The sequence below is a fragment of the Lytechinus variegatus genome, chromosome 2, assembly GCF_018143015.1.
Source record: "Lytechinus variegatus isolate NC3 chromosome 2, Lvar_3.0, whole genome shotgun sequence".
Lineage (NCBI taxonomy): Eukaryota > Metazoa > Echinodermata > Echinoidea > Temnopleuroida > Toxopneustidae > Lytechinus > Lytechinus variegatus.
The window spans coordinates 29,625,285-29,644,704 of record NC_054741.1 but is presented as its reverse complement, the minus strand read 5'-3'; the positions used below and the strand labels follow the sequence as shown (position 1 = coordinate 29,644,704).

Genomic DNA, 19,420 nt, shown 5'->3' with positions numbered 1-19,420 from the left:
TTGTCCTTTAATAATAAAGTGCATAAAATCAAACAATCACAACACTGAAAATTTCATTGAAACGGGATGTCACTTTCAATATCACAGGCAATATGCCAACATGGGAACTGATTTCTCTCTCTCAGTGTATTAGTTTTCTATTGCACTGAGATATGTAGGTCGACTGTTTTGTCCTTTTTAATGCAAAACGTAGATTCCGGGGTGGATTCCTCCATGAACACACTGACCTGCAATTTTTCTACATTTATTTAGGGTTCAATCAAGAGTTTCTTTCTTGTAAAATCTACAAAACTGAAATAATCTACATTTGTATATATGTAATAACATACAAAGTGTTAAACCCATCAGCTCCTCATATCGCCTTGTGATCAGGATGTGTGAAAATTCAGCTAAACATATTGATGTATCTCTCCTTATTATACATCCAATTTTGATGAAATTTTCAGTGCTGTTCTTGCCAGATTTGTTCAAATAATTTCTTGATGGGATGAAATATGCCTTTGGGTCTTAATTATTTTACAGATTATTCACCAAAATCAAATTAAGAAGAGTCATCACCAAGAAAATGGTTCGGGGCAACACCACATTTACTCCTGCGCTATACGCTCCTCAGCTCATTTCTCGGGAAATACCAGTAAGGAATATGGTAATGATCAGATAGGGCTTTTGGTTCAAAATGACATGGACTCTGGACATTAGGATGTGGATTTTTAGCATTTGTTTTTTTTTTCACTGAAACATGTGTTAATGTTCATATATACCGAGATTGAAGATTAGGGAATTTGCTAACCTTTACCACCTGGGTGGGGGATAAAAATACCCAATTCATAGATAAATGATTTGAATAATGTTTTGCCTGGTTTATTCTATCCACAATTCATTACAACAAACATCCAGCTAACATTAATATTCACAAGGGTAACATGTACAAGTAAATAACACACATATCAAGAATATCTTTGCTTTTATTTGGCTCTTCCAACAAGCCACGTACTTCACAACTTTCACAATGAATAATTATATACAGATTTTCCGGTCTCTTTCTACTCTCCTATTGAAGAAACAAGGAAATATATTTACAAATGAAAATCTTTATGATCAAGATTCTGCATGAACAGAGAGAGCTAATTCCTACAATTAATAGAGCAAAACTTGGAATGATTACCCTTCCTTCATTTAAGAACAAGGACAAAAATATGCAGAATATAACCTTTAGTCAAAAGGCCATCTTGATTTCAGTGAGAGCAACATTACAGGAACATAAGCAAACCCAGTATGAGAATAAACACCATGAACTGACTGGCTGGTTATTTCACTGACATACACTTACAAACACATTTCCTTAATTGTCACATAAATTTTTCTTATGTAAATTGCGAAGTACTGATTGAATTCCATAACACCATTTCTCCACTATTATGTAAATTTTACCAATATTTTTTTTAGAGGGATACAATGAATAATCATCTATTCTGAAATGGGACATATACACTTAAACAAACCAAATACATAGACATTAAACATCAACTGATTTAGAAATATCTTAGTTTTTATTTATAAACAAATGATGAAAGTGCCTCATATCATTTTGAATTATTTTGTTTTCAATGTGAATAAGCTTAAAATAGGTCGTAACTCTATGGAAATCCATCAGTGTCATAATTTTTTCTACGAAAAATATGCACAATGACCTGTGTAAGTAAAGAAAGCGAAGTGAATTTTTAAGAAAACAATGCATAAATATGCATCATTGCTATAAAATATTTTGAACATGCATAATAGATGTTGACGTTGCTGGCCGTCCATAGTTCTGATTGATCGGATCAATCGCAACTCTTTGTAAGACAAGGCCCAGATCGCGATTACCTGAATTCATGGGCCTCATTTCACAACCATGTGACTGTTTATGTTTGCCAATATCTCAGAGGAAAACATATTAATTTTAAGGGTTGTTTTAAAAATTTTTTTTAGACTTATGGTGATTTCATTAACTAGGTCCTGGCTAGTAAACTGAATGTTTTTAAATTTAAGTGTGGTTTCAGCAATCGCTTTCATACATACTGTAGGCCCTCTATCAAACAGAAATTAGAAGGTATACATACCAATTTATTTTCATTTTAAAAGGACTCCATAGGAGGGATGTGTCAGAGGCAGGATGTGGGAGAAATTTCCTGGTGTTGTGACTCTATACACGTACCCTAAACTACATCCCTGCTCCATAGTCGTGACAATAAGACAATTTTTAGGTACTTGTATTCCAAATCAATAGCACAGGATAATACAAGGTATGTGTTTGTTTTTTGTAAGTATATGGCAATCTATGAATCCAATTCCACATGCCAACATTGTCTTTGTATCAATGTAAGATGAATCAACTTGTACCCTTTGATTAGAAACGAGGGGTCTTTGTGTAAGCTATGGAAATTCAGCTATCACGGTTAGAGTGAAAGTTTGGTGGACATTTCCCTCAAGCGACGAATTCACCCATTCCCACACCCTCCGGTCTCTGGATGAATATTGGGACATCCCAATGGACTTTGGGAATTGATTCAATGACTATTTTTGGATTCACCCTACATGTTCAACCTGTTTGAATGACCATTACAATGAAGTGCATCTATTTATTCTCCTTCTGGTTTGGCCCCATTGAGGTCATAGATCTGTGTTTGATGAATAGCAGCAGCATGCTTCATCAATTCCCAAGCTGAAACAGATACGTGCTTACAGTAGGAGCAGATCCATGTTGTGGGTTCTACAAGTGAGAGAGAAAGGGAGAAAGAAGGCATTAATAGATCAGATAAAAATGTTTGATTTAATCAGAGGGACTGACACTAGGACTGCACAATATTTTATCATAAGCTAAGAAAATCCACCAAATACATACAAGCAAACACGTGAAGTGACATATTGTTTCAAATTGACTAATTCACACTTATAACTAAAATAACTGCATTTTAATTGATGAGCCAACTGTAAATGTGAACCAATTTACATAAGGAAACCAAACCCCAAGAGAAGCAATCTTATTCAGGGGCCGTGGACCGGTTTTCCAAGGGGGGGGGGCTGACCATGCGAAAAATCACAATCATATGGTCATATCCTCAGGAGGCAAGATGCAATTTGATAGATGAGGAAAATCTGAAAATTTGTGTAGAAAACAAATGGAGAATTGTCCACAAAAACAGCTATTTTGAAGCACGTCTGCCAATTTCAGGATCCCCATAGAAAGTACAATACTTTTCAAACGTCCATAACTTACTTATTTCATAACCGATTTTGATGAATCATTTTTTAAATTGTTCTTCTCAGTTTACTTTCCCCAATAAGATTGCTTCTCTTATTGGGTTTTAGTTTCCTCTAATTGCTGTCTCATTAATGGTGTTACTGAGGCAACAAGTATGAATTTAGCACTGTGACAAATGTCTGCATTCATTAGTAATCTTTTTTCGATGACACACACTAAATAGTTTACCCTTAATATTTTTCATCTTCATCTGTCTCAAATCTGGAATTTACTATCTTATCTATTTTGAATTATTGCAATGTATTATTTTATTACTGTATTGTTCTTTCTTGCCGGATGTTACATTGCATTTATTTTTGAGGTATGTATTAACCATGGTTTAACCACTCAATGACTGAGACATGCCATACATACCATCACCACTCTTCTTGTCCATCAATGTATTATCCTGAAATCTCCTCTTCTTAGCCTGTGCGGTCTGATACCCACCATCAAAATCGCTGTCACTGAAATAAAAACACAATCATAAAATTGAAACACTTACCTCGAGTACTTTTCTCGAGTACTAGGGGGCTGATCCAGAGTCGGAGTGCATGTGCCATACTAATGAGCAGATACTAGGAGGAAAGATTCATCCAAATCTTTTAATGACTGAATCCTCCCAGCAAGATTCCGTGAAATCATACCTTCTTCTGCTAAGAATTCAACCATTCTATCCTTGAGTAAAATTTAATATTTTTGAATCCTTGAAAAAAAAAGGTATGTTCTTGAACTGATTAAAACATATCTTCTGTTAATACCGTGAATGCATACTGATCAATCTTCAGCTTTATCATTATTCTAAATATTTTATGTGCTGAAATAAAGATGTGTAAAACTATTGTGAAGTGCAAATACTTATACTATACCATGTTTTAGATCAAAAGTCACTTTCACCTACGTTAAAAATTTCTGAATAAATTCAACCACATGACCCAACATTTATTATTCATTAAAAAAAAAACCAAAACAAATTTTTATACATATGAAAATAGGTGTTTTGTAATTTGATGCACACCCAACACAGTAAATATGCAGAACTTTTCTAGTCATACATACACACCAAATTTATGAAAATCCATGCGATCTGGGGCAGGGCTTTAATTTAATCATACATCCCCACCCCTTTAGGTTGAATAAGGTGCTGATATACTTACTATCGCTTGAATCCACCACCTCCTCCACCACTCTTATTCCTCTCGGTAGAGACACAAAGATCTGTCAGAAAGAGAGAGAGAGGGAGTGAGACAGGGAAAAAGAGGTTAATATTTGACAAGTTTATGTCCAAAACATCCAGTGGATGTTTCTTCAGAGAAAATGCTCAAAAGGATGTAGGTGGCTTTTTTTTGGTAGATGTGGTGTTTACAAAAAATTGATATTAGAAGGGTCATTTTGCATAAAATTTTGACATCTATATTGGAAATAAAAAGAACCGAGATATAACTAAACATGGTAGATAAAAAGTGGATATAGCACTTATATAGAAAGCATACGTATTTCATGAAAATTGAAAAAAAGTAACAAATATGGAGCTTTTGAAGCATTTCACCTTCCCTGTCATGTTGACGTTGACACATACGTATTTGCTGTTTTAGCTTACATTCAATTGTTATAAATCATTTACCTCTCAGCATGAAAAAAACATTGTGTACCTGTATGTGATAAACAAGTGGAATGCCTCTGGCCGTCTCACCTGCATCACGCGATTCAACATAGCAGCATTGCTGACTTTGAAAACTACTATAACTCGCACAAGATGTTCAGTGACACTTGGTTACTCTTATTTCCACATTTTATGAACTAGACCAATACACTTACAGAGATAGGATGGTAATTCAACAAATACCCCCAATGTGGCCAAAATTCATTGACCTCACATGACCTTTGACCTTGATCATGTGACCTGAAACTTGCACAGGATATTCAATGATACTTGATTACTCTTATGTCCAAGTTTCAAAAGTCAGATCAATAAACTTGCAAAGTTATGATGGTAATTCAACAGATACCCCCATTATGGCCAAAGTTCATTGACCTTTGACCTTGGTCAAGTGACCTAAAATGCGCACAGGATGTTCAGTGATACTTGATTACTCTTATGTACAAGATTTATGAACTAGACCAACATACTTTCAAAGTTATGATGGTAATTCAACAAATACCCCCAATTCGGCCTAAGTTCATTGACCCTAAATGGCCTTTGACCTTGATGATGTGACCTGAAACTTGCACAGGATGTTCAGTGATACTTGATTACTATTATGTCCAAGTTTCATGAATCAGATCCAAAAACTTTTAAAGTTTTGATTGTAATTCAACAGATACCCCCAAATCGGCCAGTTCATTGACCCTAAATGACCTTGGTCATGTGACATAAAACTCACGCAGGATGTTTGGTGATACATGATTGACCTTATGTCCAAGTTTAATGAACTAGGTCCATATATTTTCTAAGTTATGATGACATTTCAAAAACTTAACCTCAGGTTAAGATTTTGATTCCCCCAACATGGTCTAAGTTCATTGACCCTAAATGACCTTTGACCTTGGTCATGTGACATGAAACTCTAATAGGATGTTCAGTAATACTTGATTAACCTTATGGCCAAGTTTTATGAACTAGGTCCATATACTTTCTAAGTTATGATGTCATTTCAAAAACTTAACCTCAGGTTAAGATTTGATGTTGACGCCGCCTTCGCCGTCGGAAAAGCGGCGCCTATAGTCTCACTCTGCTATGCAGGTGAGACAAAAAAGTAATTCCTTGATCTCTCATACCATGAATATTATGTGATTATTATTTCAATATAGATATTTATGTTTATTACGTACAGAACAGTAAGAAATTTTTGGCTTTTTTTATTATACATATATTTTTTTTGGGGGGGTGATTAATTATCCTGATCAAATGAGATGTTTGAACATCTATTGCAGTACATTCCATTAAAATGGGGTACCAAGGTCAGAAATATTTAATTGTGAAGTCATACCAGTTGGTCATAATGAAATAATGTACAACTGCATCAGGGTGTTTCAACAATGTTTATGGTCAATCTTTATTAAACATAAAAAGCAATGTTAATTTGCAAAGAAGTTTAGTTCTCACATGATTGACTTGAAAAAGTTAAATGGATATCCTTATCACAATGGAATAACTAAGTACAGGGACAAAGAAAACATTTTTATTACAAGTAAAACAATATTTGTTAAATTTGCTTGATATCCCCCAAAATTCCCAATGAAAATAGGCCACGATTCTTCTGCCACTTTACATTTAGGAAAAAAAATCAAATAATAAAGATTCTGGAAGTATCCTTGTACTGCAAGAGTGAAAAGTATTGAAAATAGTTGCATTATACAGGCCTACATGCATGTACATGTGCCACAGGATTAAACAGGCCACAATGAAATACATAAAGATTACATCTAAATTCTTCATTACCAAACTTCTGTGTTCCAAAGAGGTTTCCATTCTCCTCCGCTACTGCAAAGCGAGCCTCCGCTTCTGTATCGTACTGGACAAACGCATATCCCTTATGCAATGAGATAGCCTTGACGTTACCATACTTAATGAATATATGGTATAGCTGCATTCTGTCGGTCACTTCTTTTGGATTGAGGTTTCCTACAAACACTCGGGATAACTTGGAAGCAAGGTCGTTGCTGTTGGTGTTGTTACTGACAGCAAAGGTGTTTGGTGGTGGGTAACCGAGACCAACGTAGCCTCCTGATCCATGATAGGGTCGATTCATCCTGATAACTTTGAAGGGGAGGGTTTACTCAAAAAGCTAAAAAAAAAAAAAAAAAAATGGGGGCAAAAAAAGATAATACGGCATCTCGGGGAACTTCCACTGCCCTGGAGTGGAATGACACGGCTAATTACCATGTCAATTTACACTCATCGAAAGTGTAAAAGTTGGTTGAGGACAGCATTGACAAATAGAATAGAATTTCTTGTAATAGGAAAATGGGAATGTGGTTTCTAAAAAGACTTACAACACAACAAACACACAGAGAAGAAATACTAAGACATATATTACAACCAAACATACTTTTTGTTCACACAGTCGCACTGAGAACCAAACATGAGCACATTCCAGCTGACTCAAAATGAAGTGATACTGCAGGGGCTCTCAAATTGCTTCTGTAATGAAGAGCTGACAAAAGTTCACGAACATCCATTGGATTGAATTTGAATACCGCCCAATTAAAAAAATTATCTGGCACCTTTAATACCAGTTTTCATTTGTTATTGACCAAGAGCGTAACTGGAAAAAGATCAACTGGGAGAAAGGCATGTACATGTAACTTCTATCAGCAGAGCACCCTGTCTGCTATATCGATCATCAATCCCCCCCAAAAAAAAAATTCTGGTCAAAATGCGGCCCAGTGGAGTCTGCTCATCTTATTCTCAGTAGATCACATCACCGCACCATCTAAAACATTCCACTCAATGTCCTCACTTCTTCATCTTGTAGGCTCAAATTGACACAGTTGGTTTTAATTCCAAGGTTTAAAAAAAAGTTGAAAATATAGTTACGCAGCTTAGCATTAATTATGCTTAATTAAGTACACATTGAGAAAGTAGGTATTACACATGTATATAATGAATGTGTGCTTTTATCACATGGTACAAATCCACTTCTAGACTCGACCTTGATGCTGTGGTTCGTCCAAATGTTATTGAGCCAAGTTCAGGGCCCTGGTACTGATGCACCGGGGGTGCTGCCTATGGAACATAATACTGGCAGCACCCCCACTTCCCAAGGCCATGCCCAAGGTTTCTTCCTTTTTTTTTAGAGTTCACCATAAATGCAGATTGAAGTTTACATGCTAAAATCATAGGAACAAGCATGAAACATAAGTGACCTCCAGCAAAAGAGCACATTCATTACTTGACCTTATACTACTAAATCAAGCACAATCAATGCAAAATCTCCCACCCCAATGTTATGTCTTGAAGGTCAAGATCAGAAGTAGAATCTGCTGATTTTATAATGTTGATCAATTGTAGCTTGCCTGTTGTTTCAGTGTTGAGAATGTGTTTGTAATCTATTGTCTGTTGAGATCCTGTTCACCCTATCTAGAGAAGACAGGGACTAGAGGGGCCTGAGGTAAATGGCCATGTTGGTTGGCTTAAAAGAATGCTCAGGGCTAAAGATTATTTATATCTAAATAAATAGAGTAAAATTCACAGAACAAAAAGTTGAAAATTTGACCAAAATCAGATAACAATAACAAAGTTATTGAATTTTCAAGATTTGCATTATTCCAGTGAAACAGTTTTAGGAATGTCTCCATGAATATTCATTACGTGGGCTGATGTCACATCCCCACTTTCCTTTTTCTTATGTTACATGAAATCATAATTGTTTAATTTTTTCATGTGTTATTTTGATGTGTATCCATTATGATGAAATAAGTTGCGAGAAATAACTAATGCACTTAAAGGTAAATGCCAGTTTTGGTAACGATATCAAAATGAGTTCGTACAGAATCCAATGAAATGACCACCAAAGTGTCTGTTTGTATAAAGAATATGTGCCAAAGGATTCTGGAAGAAATTGTGCAATCGCTGAGAAATTAGCAAATAAGCACAGGATTCGGGTCAAGCGTCAGGCACGACATTCAAAGCAATAAAAATACACTGTCCCACGTGTGCTTATCTGTGTTGGTGATCTTCAGTGTGAATATTTTTAGGTGTAGATTTCAAGATTTCACAAAGTTCAGTTTATGTGACTGTACCAGATCTACTTCCTCGATGATATACTGACAATTAAGCCTGGTTTTACAGACTTTCTCATGAAATCAGTGTTTACTGCAACTACTGGCATTTCTCTTTAATCAGTTGTCAATCCAATTGTTTAGTTCTTGGTAGAAAAAAATTTGAATAAACTTTATTTCATATAATAAAATACAAAAGAACAAGTGGGGATATGACATCAGCCAACCTAATGAATATTCATGAAGACATGCCTAGAACAGTTTCACCGGAAAAATTATGTTCAGTACTGGTAACTTTGTTATTTATCCAATTTTGAACAAATTTTCAGCATTCTGCTCTGTGGATTTTACTCTACTTCGTGAGATAAATATCTTCAGCCCGGAGCATCCCTTAAAAGGTCAATAAAATATTCCATTCCTTTGATTATACAAGTCTCGTTCTCCTTTCCACAAAGATGGCAACTGCAATAACAATGGTTTCAAAGCATGGACATGTGAATTTGGGCCATAAGGTACACTCTTCAACGGTTACTTTCATATCTCATCAGTCCTACTGTACATTGCTGTCACATAGCTTGAATTGTTTTTAGAACTAAATTTGTAAAGATACTGATTTCACAATCTATTTTAACTAATGTGGTCCTTTTTTTTCTTTTGAAATGTGCAACCATATTTAAAGCCTGTCTACAGCTTTGGGAAAAGGGTCAATAATGTGAAGTATACTTGAACATTTCAATATTAGAAAAAAAAATAGGAAAAGGCATAGTTCTGGTCAATAAATACATTTTTACCCATTAGAATTTAAATATGGCATTTTCCAGCCATCACAATTTAATTCTAAATCTAGAGCCCTCTCATATCCTTGAATTTTTCGCCCATTCCAGCTTGAGGTCTTTTACATAAACAATAAAAAATACATTTTTACATCTATTTTATTTTGATTAGGCACCTGATCGAATTATATTATGTAAACTAGGTAAATTTATCAAATAAAATAGTTTATATCCTTCATATCGTGTTTCCACAAAACATGCATTTATAATATCTACATGTAGTACATGTAATGAATGGAATTTAGTGGCATGCACTTTTAAGAGGTTTACCAAAACTAAATATTAACTTTGGCATTTGGTAATTATATAATATTGACTGGCCTTGAGGGGAACATCAAATATATTGCCAGCAAATGAATTATATTGGCCCGAGTCTTTAGACGAGGGCAATATGGCTCATTTAAGGGCAATATATTTGATGTTCCCCGAAAGAGCCAGTCAATATTTTTATTATCATCCAAATCAGATATCTAGAGCAAAAATCATGATAATGGGGATATTTCTTTTAACAATAGAGTTCTATTGTGTCATGTTAATATCGGTCTAGGCTCTGCACTTTACCATTATGACGTACTTGCAAGCGCTCGGATTCAGCGTTGTCTTTATTATGACGTATATTGTTGGTGGGCGGATCCCTATGAAGCGTATCTCTTTATACGCATCCACAGATTCCCGGATGTGAGACCAGGGAAAGTACAAAGGTATATTTTGCTTCGTCTCTGCATGCAAAGTAAATACGCGCACTGAGACCGAGGAAAATACAAACAATATACCTACCCTTCCCGATATTCAGAAAATGTAGGGTAATACGGTTTTGTAAATGACCACCTCAGATGTCTGATACGGGTGATAATGGGTAATATTATTACCTTCATTTGTGTATTTTGTAAATTCAGCTTAAAAATAAAAGCAATTGAATTGAATGAGACAATTTTTATTTTCATATTCGTATATGTTTTTGAAAAGTCATGTACATGTCTTTGCAAAAAGACTCAGAAAACAGTCACTAGAACTCAAACACAGATCTAGACAAGTTCATTCATCAGCACAATGTTCATCTCTGACTATAGATGCACTTTAAAGGAAACCAAAACCCAAGAAGAGAAGCAATCTTATTGGAAAGAGTAAAATGAGAACAATTTAAAAAAAGTTTCATAAAAAAAGGGTTATGAAATAAGCAAGTTATGGACGATTAAAAAGTCTTGTTGTACTTACTATGAGGATCCTCAAATTGGCAAACGTGCTTCGAAATGGAGAATTTTGTGGACAACTCTCCATTTGTTTTGTACACATATTTTCAGATTTCCCCCTTTATTTTACATATTTCACATTATCTCCTCCTGACCTTGACATGTATGGTGTGGATTATATTTTCCCATGACATATGTTGTGCTCAGAAGGAGGCAAGATGCAATTTGAAAGATGAGGAAAATCTGAAAATTTGTGTACAAAACAAATGGAGAGTTGTCCACAAAATCAGCCATTTAGAAGCACGTTTGCCAATTTGAGGATGCCCATAGAAAGTACAAGAGTTTTCAAATTCCCATAACTTGCTTATAAAATATTTCTTCACCGATTTTGACGAACTTTTTTTTTGAATTGTTCCTCTCATTTTACTTTTCCAATAAGATTACTTCTCTTCTTGGGTTTTGGTTTCCTTTAAGCTTAAAGGGCCCTCGTAAACATAGAAATTAACGTTGCCACGTAATGGTAACTTGCATTGAATCCTTAATTTTGATTGGTTATTGATCAGTTTGCACGGGAAATGCAATGGGACCCAGAAGTGATTCTTGTGATCCTAGATCACTGTTATTCACATATTTTTTTGTCAATATTTGCATATTTTGCAATGCTGACTATAAACAACAATTCTTTTCAAATTTCTTTAAAAAAGAGTCATGATTATTGATATAAAACGATGACATGTGTAGAGATAGTGATTTTCCGTTTCAAAATATGGTCTTTCCCCTTTCTGAAAATTCGTTATTCCGTTTCAACTTGATCTAAAAAATGGAAATTTTGTTTTGTCACTGAAAATGTACACAGCAAAAAACCTGAATTCCATTTTGCAAAGGGGAGTTCCATGAATTTTTACATGAAAAGTATAAGAACCATACAGAATTTCAGTTTTATTTACCATTAAAACAGAAAATCACTGTCCCTCTTTACTCTTGATGAAACACATGTGCTACTATTCTTGAAATTCCTTTTCAAATAATCAAGATTCTGTTCAGTAAAATTCTAAAAATCTCTTCTGAATTGGTCCCGCTCATAGATTATAAAAAGACACTAAAAAAAATAAAGTTGGAAAAGGGATAAATCACCCTTTCAATGGCCTGAGGACACGGTTTTAATAAGTTTTAACTTAACACTGTCACTCCTTGGCCATTTCCATCCTTTAAGAAGTTTGTGTTTTTATTTGAAGTGTATAAAAAAAATTGTATGTGTATATTAGTAACTTATGGCATCTTGAACAGGGCCGGGTGAGCAATGAGCATATGGGGGGGAATGGGGGGGGGGACCGGTAGACAAAATTTCGGGCATTCAAAAAATAATTTTTAAGAAAAATCAATGGAGAAAAGACTATTGTAACAGTAACCACACTTATAGGACAAGTTCACCCCAACAAGAAGTTGACTGGAGCTGGATGTCTAGATCAAAATCGAAATGTTTGATAGATGATATTCACATTGAACCTTCAGCAAACCCTGGTTATACAGGCTTGATAAAAACAATTATATACGAATACACAAAAATGTAGTTGATTTTGTTATTAGAGAATTGACAAAGTGTATGTTGGAAATAGAAATGGACTATCATTTTAAAATGTCAAGTCCATAATAAGTTAACTGCAAATATTTCAGTATATTACAATAAAAACATCAATTTTGTTTAAAAATTCTAATGTAAGCTGAAAAAATTTTAAAAAGTACTTACCAAAAAGAAAAATGGGAGCGGTCTTTCAAAATTCAAAAATATCACCACTCTGAAAAATGCATAAAAAAACACAAAAAAAGAAGAAAACTATTAGATTTCATAGTCCATGGACAAATCAGTCAATAAAAATAACTTCACACACACTTTCCTTTAAGTTTTTGACTTTTTTATTCATAAACCAATCACTGCAGACCTTTGCAGTCATATGATTCATCCATTTCATAAAAATGACAATGCAACATATTACAAATTAAAAAAAACAATAAATAGCTAAACAGCTGTGTGTGCCACAAGTTTTCCTGGATTTCAATTTTCGATGGCTAATTTAGCCCACATCAAACTACATGTGAAGTCCAAGTTTGAAATAAAGCTATTCCAGGGCAATTTCACAGGGTGACGAGAGAGCAGTTGAAAACAATCGCGGCGAACAATTATGATCAAATCTGTAGTGTTACGGTACTAAAGCCAAGAGCGCTTGGACGCCAATTATAATAATTTATATGCCTAGATCGAGTTAATTATGGATATGGCAAATTTATAATTTTATTGGCATTTTGAAATTGTTACTGTTAGCTGGCTATGAAAAGTATATCTTCTAATTTTCATCTGCATTGCATATGCGCTGCATCTGATCACCATTCCTCCGCATACGTTAGCTACAGTCATAAGTTTGTGATCATATTCATGCCATGGCATGGAGCAGTGTGCATGAGCAAATTGCAAATAGAACTTGGTCTTGAAGAAATTCACATGCAATCAATAGTTCAGTCTATGATTTTGTTTGTGAATATTCAGAGCACACATTCCTGTGATGACGGGTGCTACTCATGCCAATATTCCCGGCAATTGTCAAGGTGCAGGAGCGACTTTAAAAGCTGGCCACAGTATGGAAACAAGACCGCGATCGCCTGATATGTGCAAACATGTTCATGTGGGTGTGCGTGGCGTGTCAAAGCGGCTAGCTCATCTCGACCTCGGGCAGCAGCAGCAGCAGAGCAGCGTGGGCACGTGCTTTCTCGCAACAATGGTGTGTATGGAGCTGAGCTGAGGATCCATGCTCGCAAGCACTGCAGGCAAGCACATGCAAAACCGGTACTGCACAACATCGCGATGAACGCGGGGATGAACGTCAATAATTCTCGGAAAAGGTGACATAAATGAGCAAAATCGTTATTTGGGTCCAATCTCAAATCGACAAATATTTTAGTACGTCCATAAAAATAGAACTCACAAAGCAATATCAAACAGATAAGTCGAAGAATCAGGAGGAAAAGAGTAGAAATGTAGCTCGTCTTGCGGTTCTGCCCGTTTGCCGTATCGTTTTTATTATCTGCGCATGCGCTGTGCTCATTTTTTTTTCCGGGCCGGGTATACAGGTGGTGGGGGGGGGGGGGGGGGGAATGTTCGGCTGAAAATATGCGGGCTGAAAATATTTTATCTTTATTAATAGAGCAAAGTTCACAGAGCAAAATGATGAAAATGTCATTAAAATCGGATAAAAACTAACGAATTAAAGTTTAGCAATATTTTGTGAAAATAGATTATGCATGTCGTCATGACTATTCATTAGGTGGGCTGATACTGTCACATCCGCACCGCATCCGCACTTTCATTGTTCTTATGTTATTACATGAAATCATATTTTTTTCATACATGTGTGAATAATGTCTCTCGAAATGAAATAAGTTGCAGCAATGAATATCTAATGCACTCCGGGAATGCACTAAATCAGTTGTCAATCCATTGTTTTCAGTTCTTGGTAAAAAAAATTGAATAGGCCTAAACCTGAATTTCATATAATAATACAAAAGATTACAAGTGCTGGGAATATGACATTCCTCGAGCCGTTTCACCGGAATAATGCAATCATTTAAAATGCCATAACTTTGTTATTCCTATAGTCATCTGATTCTGATCAAATTGTTAGTGTTTTATTTGTCTGGTTATCTATTTAGATGAAGTTCAGCCCGGAGCATCCCTTTATGTCTTTGAAATAGTGTAGGGGAAGGCGCGGGGTAAGTTGAGCATAGGGATAAATTGAGCACCCCGCTAATGCAGGCCGATGGTGCCTAAAATATGCCCCATTAACCCTAAAGTTAACGTTGAAACCCCAAAAAATATTTTTCAGAGGGAAAATACAAATTTCAGTCAAAATGGGGGCAAATTTTTTGGAGGATATTTCATTCGTCCGCGAAAAAAATTGACAAGCAAAAAAAATTTTAAAAAAGGTCTTCAACCACATTAATAAAGGATTTCGTACCAGAAAAAAAATGAAAAGCAAAAAATAAAAATAATAAAAAAGGTCTTCCACCGCAAATAAAGGGTATTTCGTACCCCCCCCCCAAAAAAAGAGCTTCAATTAAGTTCAAAAGAGGGGGCACACGGGCTTATGTCGAAAGGGTGGGTGCTGTCGCGTTAGGGTGCGTCAACGCGAACGCGAAGATTCGTCCAAAGGCCCCCCGGTTTGGCCGAAAGGGTGCGTTGGGAGCGCCACGTCGCGTCCTGTTCACCGGAACGCGCCCTTTCGTGCAAAGCCCCCCCCCCCCCTTATAAAAATCGCCAATGGTATTTGAATGGTGCCGAATGGTAGTTGAATGGTGATCTGAATGGTAAATGGTACGCGAATGGTATTTAAGTGGTGTTTCAATGGTAAGTTCTTAATGGTAATTGGTAGTTTATTTAATGGTAAATGGTATACCATATACCGAATGGTGTTTCAGTGGTATGTGACTAATGATATGATTGGTATGATGAATGGTATACCATTAACCCAATGGTGTCTCAGTGGTATTCAATGGTGTCTCAGTGGTATGTGCTTGTAATGGTATGATTGGTATGATGAATAGTATACCATACATCCAATGGTGTCTCAGTGGTATACAATGGTGTCTCAGTGGTATTCAATGGTGTCTCAGTAGTATGTGCCTGTAATAGTATGATTGGTATGATCAATGGTATACCATACACCAATGGTGTCTCAGTGGTATACAATGGTGTCTCACTGGTATTCAATAGTGTCTCAGTAGTATATGCCTCTAATGGTATGACTGGTATAATGAATGGTATACCATGCACCAATGGTGTCTCAGTGGTATTCAATGGTGTCTCAGTAGTATGTGTCTCTAATGGTATGACTGCATGGTATACCATACCCAATGGTGTCTCTGTGGTATACAATGGTGTCTCAGTGGTATTCAATGGTGTCTCAGTGGTATGTGCTTGTAATGGTATGATTGGTATGATGAATAGTATACCATACATCCAATGGTGTCTCAGTGGTATACAATGGTATCTCAGTGGTATTCAATAGTGTCTCAGTATGCCTCTAATGGTATGACTGGTATAATGAATTGTATACCATGCACCAATGGTGTCTTAGTGGTATACAATGGTGTCTCAGTGGTATTCAATGGTGTCTCAGTAGTATGTGTCTCTATGATGGTATGACTGGTATGATGAATTGTATACCTTATACCCAATGGTGTCTCAGTGGTGTCAAATGGTGTCTGAGTAGTATGTGCCTCTAATGGTATGACTGCATGGTATATCATTATATACCCAATGGTGTCTCAGTGGTATACAATGGTGTCTCAGTGGTATTCAATGGTGTCTCAGTAGTATGTGCCTCTATAATGGTATGATTGGTATCAATATGGTGTCTTAGTAGTATGTGCCTAGTGGTATATATAATCATGTTGGATAATTGTAAAGCTATAGTGGCTTAGTGGTGTTTGCCTATTGAATGCCATTTGTGTTAATGGTGAATGATATGCCCAAGTGCATTACCCATTAACATAATTCCGAAGATTTAAAGAAAATATATCAAAGATTAAAAGGTATTTAGAGTTAATTAAATATCTGACCTGTGACTTTTATGCGAGCAGCTTCCCCAAATCAAGTGTAATCGCTCATGATTGTAAACATGGTCTCTTGCATTCTTTTAAATTGTCTTTGTCCTTATTAAGTAAAAGGTCTATATGTGTTTAAATATTATTGATCCAGTGGTTATGATACAATATTATAAATTTGTTATATTTTACAATTGTACATATTACCTTCTAAATTTAAATCTGATGCAATGGGTGCAAAAATAAAATCCATTATGAAAAATACGAGACATTTGGCTTCCTCCTGCTCGTACGCACGGGCGTCCGTCGATATAACACATTATATTTTTATGAAAATATGCACCCTTTTTCTTAAAAGTTGATGGAGAGGGGGGAAAATTAATCGTCTCAAGTCGGGGTATTCAGTAATGAGTACAGGAGAAACTATATTTTACTGATTTTCATGATTCATTCCATTTGATTAACTCATCTATTCGTGTTTTGGGGCTAATCTTTCCCTTACGCATTGCTTTTTGGCAGAAGTTCTATGGAAAATGCACCTTTTTTCACACAAACTTTGAGACACCTTGTATTCATTCCCCCATTGCTCGAGAATGAACGGGCAGTTAACGACGGGGTGAAAGATTTATTGAAGAATGGAGTGTATATTTCACGAAAATGAAAGCCATTACCCCATTGGATGTTAGATCAATACGTGTTTTTTAGATGAAGTTAGTTGTCGAATAGGCTCTCCTGGCATTTGAGGTCTCTATCGGTGACGTCACTCAGGATCGTCATGCCTGAACCATCGGCCGGGCAGGGGTCGCAATGGTAGTATGATTTATGCATAATGCACTCGATATATACAATAATCTTGTCCTCCCGTTTAAATGAATGTGAAACTCATATAATTTTCATCAGAGCATTCAACAGGAGTACTGTAGTACACATTTCTTTGTTATAAGTGAATTAAAGTCCCTCCAGTGAGTTTGATCACCCCTATTTAGAAAATGTATCACCCCTAAGTTGTAACACAGTCAGCTGTTTGCACTCAGGGTCACTCCGTGACCTGTGTGTGCGTTCAAGAGTTGTACACGATTTTCTGTCTCATTTCGGCAGAAATCTTTCATAATGATCGGTCAATGAAACCTTTTTTGATAAAAAGGGTTTTAATTTTTAATCAATAAGTTTTATTCTATTTTTATAATCATTTTGCTTGTTTATGGCCGCTTTTTGTAAAAAGAACTATATACTGAGTGTTCCAAGAAGATATTTGCAATCAATCCCAAAATTCGATCAGATGCAAATTTACAGGTGATGATACATTAAGTTTATCTAGAACATATCAATTTGGATTTTTTTTATGGATCAGTTGCAAGTTTGCAATGAAAAGTATGACTCTCATGATTTTGGAGTCTGAAATTGATTTGCGTTCGATTGCTTCGATTGCAAGTTTCTTGCAATGCCCATATTTTGCTCAAAATGAATTCACTGTTGGTTGTCTTGGTCCCCCAACCTCTATCAAATTCCCATCCGCAAACCCTGATTTGGTCTGTCTGCAACGTCAAAAGCCCCATCTGAACCCATTTGTACGCTATTATAGCTGCTTCCAATCATGAATTATTTCACCCTTTTTTTACAAATGATATTTTCAAAATTCTAATTCTATTTTTAGACCCTAAATATTCCTTCCCACTTGTGGACGGCGTTTATAAAGAGGAGAGCTATTCTATAGACCGGCATTACTTGATTGAAATGATTTATCCACATGGTCTTGCTCCCTCACCCTATCAAAATTCCCTGCCGCCATACAGGGTATAGTACAATCTAACAGAAAAGAAATCTACTGAATGAAATCTCAATTTCAATCATTACAAAAGCAAATTAAAAGGGAAGAGGAGTGAGTAAAAAATATATATATAAAGGGGAAAAAACAAGAAAAGAAAAAAGGCAAAGAAGAAAAGAAAGATTAACAGAAAAAAAAAGACAACGAAAATAAAAAAAGAAAAGAGAGAGAACAGGAAAAAAAAGTGCATGAAGGGATCAAAAACTTTTTTCATAGATTCCAAGATCCAAGGAAAACAGTGGCACTCACGCCATCATGGTTTCCAACCCAGAAGCAATCGAGAGGAAAAAGAAGACACCCCTGATTTGGTTTTAATCCACCCCCTCCCCCCCCCCCCCCCCCATATGCGTTGGCAAGCAGGGCTTGGCCGCTTGGCTGCTTGCTAGCTAGCTCTATTGCACGCGCGCGCACGTGCGTCTAACCGCCAATTACAATATTTGAAAAAGAAAACTCCATCTACCAGGACCGCCGTTTTGCTGTTGATAAGTCCGTCGATAATTCATCAAAAACGAAAGGAACATGGGTCAGATTCGGACAGCGACTTCAAAGTCATTTGTAGAAGTCTAAACAGTAAGTTCTATAACAATTTTCTTTGATTTATTTCTCAAATTGTCTCAAAATATTAGATGTCGGTGTACTGCCACGACCACTGCACTGCCACCGCCATTGCCCCGTTGGCGCTGGCCGCTGCTCTACGCGGCCGGGACGTGGCTATGACGATAGGGAGTGCTTATGCTTTGTGTTGGCTGAGTTTAGCTCGGGGAGCATTGAATAGATTAGTAATTCGCTCATATTGCCTGATGTTTATTGTCAATGTTTTACAAAAACCGTCTCTGAATACGTTGAATTCATGAATGAATGATTTGTTAAACTAATGTCAAGACTGTCAAAACGTTAATTGTGAAACACGTAGGGCCTACTGCACAACGTTAATTCACTGAAATTGAAAACTTGCCGACAAATAATGTTT

At 36.1% G+C, this 19,420-nt stretch overlaps 1 protein-coding gene across 2 annotated transcripts; it reads right to left on the bottom strand.

The window, feature by feature from the left end:
• Positions 1-947: 947 nt before the first annotated feature.
• LOC121407784 (heterogeneous nuclear ribonucleoprotein C-like 1) lies at positions 948-14,111 on the bottom strand. 2 transcript variants are annotated; one of them, XM_041598981.1, is made up of 6 exons: positions 14,009-14,110; positions 12,778-12,826; positions 6,726-7,071; positions 4,441-4,501; positions 3,659-3,750; positions 948-2,752 (listed from the first exon to the last, which is right to left on the bottom strand). In XM_041598981.1, exons 3-6 carry the CDS (start codon positions 7,033-7,035, stop codon positions 2,622-2,624), a joined length of 594 nt encoding a protein of 197 aa, XP_041454915.1. In that variant the 5' UTR covers positions 7,036-7,071; positions 12,778-12,826; positions 14,009-14,110; the 3' UTR covers positions 948-2,621. The 2 variants fall into 2 exon arrangements, with proteins under 2 accessions (XP_041454915.1, XP_041454917.1); XM_041598983.1 differs by lacking the exon at positions 12,778-12,826 and having other exon boundaries at positions 14,009-14,111.
• Positions 14,112-19,420: the final 5,309 nt, after the last annotated feature.